At 49.8% G+C, this 6,563-nt stretch overlaps 1 protein-coding gene across 1 annotated transcript; it reads left to right on the top strand.

Moving 5' to 3' along the window:
- The first annotated feature begins 512 nt into the window (after positions 1 to 512).
- Positions 513 to 6,078, top strand: SPR (sepiapterin reductase). Its single transcript, XM_065891431.1, has 3 exons — positions 513 to 856; positions 1,422 to 1,712; positions 5,259 to 6,078. The coding sequence occupies exons 1-3, from the start codon at positions 535 to 537 to the stop codon at positions 5,447 to 5,449; spliced, it is 804 nt and encodes a 267-aa protein (XP_065747503.1). The 5' UTR covers positions 513 to 534; the 3' UTR covers positions 5,450 to 6,078.
- Positions 6,079 to 6,563: the final 485 nt, after the last annotated feature.

Raw genomic sequence — 6,563 nt, 5'->3', positions numbered from 1 at the left:
GTAGGGAGAAGAGGTTCTTACATCTGACGGAGGGGAGACTTGTGTTCTCCCAAAGGTCGCTCCCGGGGCGGTGAGTTTCCCCAGCCCAGTAGGGACCCCAGTCCCTAAACTGGCACGTGCCACGTGCAGGGATGCCCAGCAAGGAGCAAGATGGCCCGACCTGGAGGAAGTCACTTATGCAAAGGAATTTGGGTCTGGACTTCGGAGGAGAATGCATCCCAGCGGGGTACTGAACTGACTAGCAAGGTAAAGAATGAGGCCCGTGCTCAGCACTGGGCTAGGATTTCCGGTGGGGGCCGCGCCTCCCGCCCTTCCGGTTTAGTGCTTTCGCGCTCTCTCCGAGATTGCAGACACCTCCACTTCCACTGCCAACTGCAAAAGAAAGTAGGGGCGGCCGGTCTCTGCCCGAAGCCTTAGGTTCCCGCCCGCACCGGGCGGGGCCTCCTCCTACTCCCACCGCGGCCCCTCCCACCACGGCCGCCCCGCCCACTTCCGGGTCTTGGGACGCGGCTCAAGGTTGCCGAGGTAGCGGGTATGGAGGGTAACGTCGGCAAGGTGGGAAGCCTGGGGCGCTCCTTGTGCGTGCTGACCGGGGCTTCCCGCGGCTTCGGACGGACGCTGGCCCATCTCCTGGCCCCGCTGCTGTCGCCTGGCTCCGTGCTGGTCCTAAGCGCCCGCAGTGAGGAGGCGCTGCGGCAGCTGGAGGCCGAGCTGGGCGCCGAGTGGCCCGGCCTGCGTCTCGTGCGGGTGACCGCCGACCTGAGCGCCGAGGCCGGCTTGCAGCAGCTGCTCGGTGCCCTGCGCGAGCTCCCCAGGCCCGAAGGCCTGCAGCGAGTGCTGCTCATCAACAATGCCGGTAAGACGCCCGCCGGCGTGTGAGCGCTTGGCATGCTGCTTAGCGTCCAGTTCTGTTTTCCCTCCCTTTCACACCCCCGCCTCTTAGAGCTTTAAAGGTGACTCCTAGAAGTCTGAAAAGACGCCTGAAAGCCCTAGTTTCAGCGGGGTGTGGAGGAAAACCTGGTGATGTCTGGGGCTCGTTCTCTCCCCCTTCTTCCCCCCTTCACCTTTCAACGCCAAGAACTTTTCTGATCGTCTTGCTCAGCGCTCTCTGGCGGAGGCGTGAGTTAGGGCATGGGGTCTTCCAGCAGAAGTAAATTCCCCCTCTTCTCCAAATGGCCCCCAGAGTTCCCCCGAACCCCAGCCCCAGAGAAGGGCATGCGCTTTCTCACTTTGAAGCTTCAGGTGAGTGGGTTCCCCAGGTATGCGTGTCTGCAGAGCTGGGAAGAGGGAGGCGTCTTCAGAAGCACTAGTGAGACTCCTCCTTTAGGTCTGGATGGGAAGAGTCTGGAAGAGTTTGAAGAGGGCTGGGAGAAGAGAAAACTCTGCCTGCACTGAGTGATTCCTAAGGTCTGTTTTTTCAGGCAGTCTTGGAGATGTGTCCAAACGCTTCGTAGACCTGGCTGACCCAGCTGAAGTGAACAACTACTGGGCTCTGAACTTGACCTCCATGCTCTGCGTGACTTCCAGCATCCTGAAGGCCTTCCCAGACAGTCCTGGCCTCAGTAGGACTGTGGTTAATATCTCGTCCCTCTGTGCCCTGCAGCCCTTCAAGGGCTGGGCACAGTACTGTGCGGGGAAGGCTGCCCGTAACATGATGTTCCAGGTTCTGGCTGCAGAGGAACCTAGTGTGAGGGTGCTGAGCTATGCCCCAGGTAGGTGAAGCATTACTGCCATCCCTGTCCCCAGAACCGGCTGGTTACCCTTTGGAGACTGGGCAAGGAGCCTTCTCTGTCTCCTCCAGGAAAGGACCCATAGAATATTTTGTCCTTGAATCATGACCCATCACTCCTTAAGGGAAATACAGGCTGCAAGAAAGTTAGTGCTGGCAGGGGCAGGGAGCTGTAGTTATCAGGTATGGATTGAGAGTGGGCAGCTGCCTGGACTTGAGGGTGGGGCCAGAAAGTCTGAGATGTTAAAGTTTGAGAGATGATTAGGATTTGAATTCCAGGCCTGTACCTCATTTCTTCATGTGAAACGGGGAAGATGCTACCTGACTCACAGGGCAGTTTGTAGGACTGAATGAGGTAAAACATGTAAAAGTGATCCCAAACTGTGAAGGGCTATCTAATTGTTAGCATTTGTAATTGTTACATAGGACTTATCACACTGTGTTATCTTATATCTGTATATACTTCTCTACTTCTCTCTCTGCATAGGAAAGCCTTGAAAGCAGGCATTATGCACGCTTCGTCTTTATATCCCCAGCACCTAGTAAAGCACCCCACTGAGCCAGTCTGCAGTGAATGTTAGCTGAATGAAGAGCAGACGGACGTTGTTGAATGCTGACCATCCCATGCTGAACTGTGCTGGAACACTGGGGAATGCTGAGATAAATAAGATAGAGCCCCGTCCTCATGAAAGTTAAAGGGTAGGGGGTCTTGTGGTACTTGATCTGGTTTCTCATCTTCCTACCATGATGCCACTGTACACCTTTGTTAAGAGTGAGGCTTCTATTTTCAGCTTGAGGTTGCTGGAATTAGAAGGTGGTGACAGAGCTGTTGCATGATGTCTGACCAACTTAGATAGAGATCCAGTAGTCTATTCCCCTTGGAACCCTAGCGGCAAAGAGGCAGATTAACCTGACCAAAGTCCAGATGCAGCATGGCCAGGATCAAACCTTGCCTCCAAGGTCATGATCAGTGCAGTTTCTACTTCCTCATGCTCTCTAGTACCCAATCCTCCTTCTGTCCCTCCCTAATGTAATACAGTTATTCTTGCAGCTAATATTCAACTCAGCACCCACCCTGAGCTCAGCCTAGGACTCACTCAGTCAACAGAGAGCAAATGGAAACCATACTCAGGAGCAGAGCAAACTCTAGAGTGCCATGTGACTGGGTTACATTTCAGGGGGCTGCCCTGGACATTGTGAGGAAGTTGACAAGCCCACAGCTAATATACTCAATGGTGAAAAGCTAAAAGCTTTTCTTCTAAGATCAGGAACAAGACAAGGAAGCCATTCTTCCCACTTCTATTCAACATAGTATTGGAAGTCCCAGTCAGAGCAATTAGACAAGAAAAATAAAAGGCATCCAAATTGGAAGGGAAGAGGTAAAACTGTCTCTATTTGCAGATGACATATTATATATAGGAAACCCTAGAGACTTCACCAAAAAATTGTTAGAACTAATAAACAAATTCAGTAAAGTTGCAGGATACAAAACAATGTAAAAAATCAGTTGCATTTCTATTCACTAATAATGAAGTATCAGAGAGAAAAATTAATAGTCCCGTTTACAGTTGCATCAAACAGAATAAAATACCTGGGAATAAATTTAACCAAGGAGGTAAAAGACCTGTAAACTGAAAACTATAAGACATTGATGAAAGAATTTGAAGAAGGTACAAAATGGAAAGATGCCATGCTCATGGATTGGAAGAATTAATATTTTTAAAATGTCCATACTATCCAACCCAATCTACAGATTTAATGCAATCCCTATCAAATTTCCAATGGCATTTTTCACAGAAATAGAACAAACAATTCTAAAATTTGTATGGAACCTCATGAGCCAAAGCAATCTTGAGAAAGAAGAACAAAGTTCTCCAGCATCACTCTCCTTGATTTCAAACTATATCACAAAGCTACAGTAATCAAAATATTACGGTATTGGCATAAAAAACAGACACAGTTTACCAGTGAAACTATCTAGTCCTGGTGTCTTGGAGAAGATAATTTGGGGTTGAAATATTAGCTTCATAAACTTGGATGTGCAAATCTCTTCTCAGAGATTTGGGAAGTTCTCAACTATTATTTCTTTAAGCTTTCTGTTCCTTTTTTCTCTCTGGGACTCCATAATACAGAGATTGTTTCTTTTAATGGTAATCCTTCGTTCATGTAGTCTTTCTTCACTCTTTTACATTCTTTTTCCTTTTTGCTCCTCTTGACTAGATAATTTCAAATGCCCTGTTTTCTAGTTCACTAATTTTTCCTAATTTTGGTTGAGTCTGCTGTTGAACTCTATCGAATTCTTCAGTTCAGTCATTGTATTCTTCAACTCTAGATTTTGGTTTGTTTTTGTTTGTTTTTTTTCAAACGGTTTCTGTTTCTTTGTTGAACTTCTCTTTTTGTTCATGCATTGTTTTCCTAATTTCATTTAGGTGTCTGTCTGTGTTTTCTTAGAGTTCACAGAATTTCTTTAAGAGGATTATTCTGAATTCTTTGTCAGGCAGTTCATACATCTCATTTCTTTAGGGTCCGTCATCAGAGTTGTATTACTTTCCTTCAGTGGTGCCATGTTTCCTTGATTATTCATGATCCTTGTGGCCTTGTGTTGGTATTTGTACATTTGAGGAAGTAGACACCTCTTCCAGTCTTTATAGACTGAGTTCAGTAGGCAGAGCCCTTCACCAGTCAACTCTTTTAGTGATTCTGGGTGGGCCATCTGGTGATGTCCGTGGCAGTTTTGCCACTAGAGTCCTAAGGCAGCCTGTTGCTGGGGTGGGTACAAAGCCTGGCTCCACAGTAGTCATCCTGGCACTAGACCAACTGGGAGTCTGGTTTGAGAGTGCCCACCTAAAGCCTAGGTTCACAGACACTGTGACCTACAGGAGCCATGTAGGGCCACGGAAGTTGGCTAGTGCTGGGGTGTGCCAGAAGCCTGGGTTCATGGGAGCCTGGCGCCATGGGAACCACCTGAGGCCATGGGAGCCAGCTGGTGCTGAAGTGGATCGGGGGCCTGGCTTCTCAGGGGCCCTCTAGGAGCCTGGAGTTCCAGGAGCTGCCTGGGGCTTTGGGAACTGCCTGGGGCTGCTGGGACCACTGGAGCTGGGTGTCAGGATGAGCTGGAGGCCTGGGTTCATAGGCAGGGCCTATCTCTGGAGGCAGGCCCTGGGCCACCTAGGGCCATGGGAGTTGGCCTGGTGCTGGAGCAGGCTGACTCGGGAGCCCCCAAGGAAGTTGGGTGCTCACTTCACTCTTCTTCTCCCATGGGGATGGTGTCTCTCTCTGCACTTGGCTGCTGGGGCTTGGGGAAGGGGTGATAGGGTAGTGTGAATCTGTAGATTTGGTGGTCTAGAGGGACCATGTTTAGTGGACAATGAAATTTGAGTCTGGAGCTCAGTGGTGACAGTGTGGAGCCTTGGTGATCCTGACCATGTGTCAGCCAAGATGAGGCGTTGCCTCTGGCCACACCTGACTCCACCCAACTCCACACATACATCATGGGCCCCTGCCTCATCTTCTTCTCTTCATCCCCTAGGTCCCCTGGACACAGACATGCAGCAGTTAGCCCGGGAGACCTCTGTGGACCCAGACTTGCGAAAAAGGCTGCAGGATCTGAAGACAAAAGGGGAACTTGTGGATTGTAGGATATCAGCCCAGAAACTTCTGTATTTGCTGCAAAAGGACAAGTTCGAGTCTGGAGCCCATGTCGATTTCTACGATGAATAAGCCCACGTCCTTGGTTCTTAGGGCTTTCTTTCCCCTCTCAGGCATGCCCAGGAGTCCTGTGCCTCCACACATCCTGCCACAGTGGCACTGCCAACCCTGCCTTACGCAGATAAGCACTCATGCTTACTGCCCTGCCCTCGGATCCAGCCAGCTGTGAGGGTGTCAGGTGGCTGGAGTTCCCAGTTCTCAGGAGTCTGTATTGACCACCTTGAGTTAGGAGTAGGCTTAGGAGAGACAAGTTATGGCTGTTGGTGTTCTTTCTCCCCAGGAATAGAATTTTAGGGAAGGGAAAAACAGGACAAGAAGCTAAAACACTGAAAAAAGGAGGACGGTTCTCCTGCCCGTGGCAGGAGGGAAGAGTCCATGGGGAAGAGGGGATGAGCTAGGGCCAAATAGGAGGGCCTATGTCGATTCACAGATGGCCTGGAGGGAAGGGAGGACAGCGCAAGTCTCAGCCCACAGGGAATCTCCTTGCTCAGGGTAGCAGGACCTTCAGGTGAACTCTATCCTAATTCTAATGCTTCCTCCCTCCAGAACCTACCATGTATCCACCAGATGGGGGAAAGGGCCCCGAGAGTTTATGTACATGTTAAAGGCAGATACAAATAAAACATGGATTGTCCTTTATTTTTTATTTTGTTTTATTTTTTTTTGGATTGTCCTTTATTAATGCCTGCTTTCGATTCTGGTACAGGTCCCATGACTAAGTCCCTGGTTTGCTGGACCCAAGGGGTGTTCCTGAAGCAGTTAATCCAAACTTGGGGTGCTGCCCTTATGTCCTGCAGCGTTGTCTTGGGGCTATCTGCCTTTTCTCACTGAGCTCCACTCAGTAGCAAGCCCAAGTTCAAACAAAGTTGGCCTAGGTGACTTGCCCAGACACCTGTTCCTCCTTTATGCTTTTGCCTATTCTTACCCCAGTCTTTATTACCCTTTCCTCACCCTTCACCTATTTAAAGAGTATCCAGCATTCAGGGCTTGACTCACAGCTACCCCAGCCCTTGGGGAAGGGTACTTTCCCTGGCTCGCTTGGATTCCCAATTCTGCCCTTTATCCACATGGCAATGCTCTGAGTGGATCCCAGCTCTTAAGGGGGCCTTTCGTGGGCCCTCCTGGT

Source organism: Phocoena phocoena, chromosome 14 (assembly GCF_963924675.1).
Source record: "Phocoena phocoena chromosome 14, mPhoPho1.1, whole genome shotgun sequence".
Taxonomy (NCBI): domain Eukaryota; kingdom Metazoa; phylum Chordata; class Mammalia; order Artiodactyla; family Phocoenidae; genus Phocoena; species Phocoena phocoena.
This window is presented reverse-complemented; position numbering and strand designations above follow the sequence as displayed.

Coding starts and splice junctions, on each gene's coding strand:
- SPR (XM_065891431.1), top strand. CDS start 535: ATGGAGGGTAACGTCGGCAAGGTGGGAAGCCTGGGGCGCTCCTTGTGC. Junction 857..1,421: donor GCTGCTCATCAACAATGCCG/GTAAGACGCCCG, acceptor CTGTTTTTTCAG/GCAGTCTTGGAGATGTGTCC. Junction 1,713..5,258: donor GGTGCTGAGCTATGCCCCAG/GTAGGTGAAGCA, acceptor TTCATCCCCTAG/GTCCCCTGGACACAGACATG.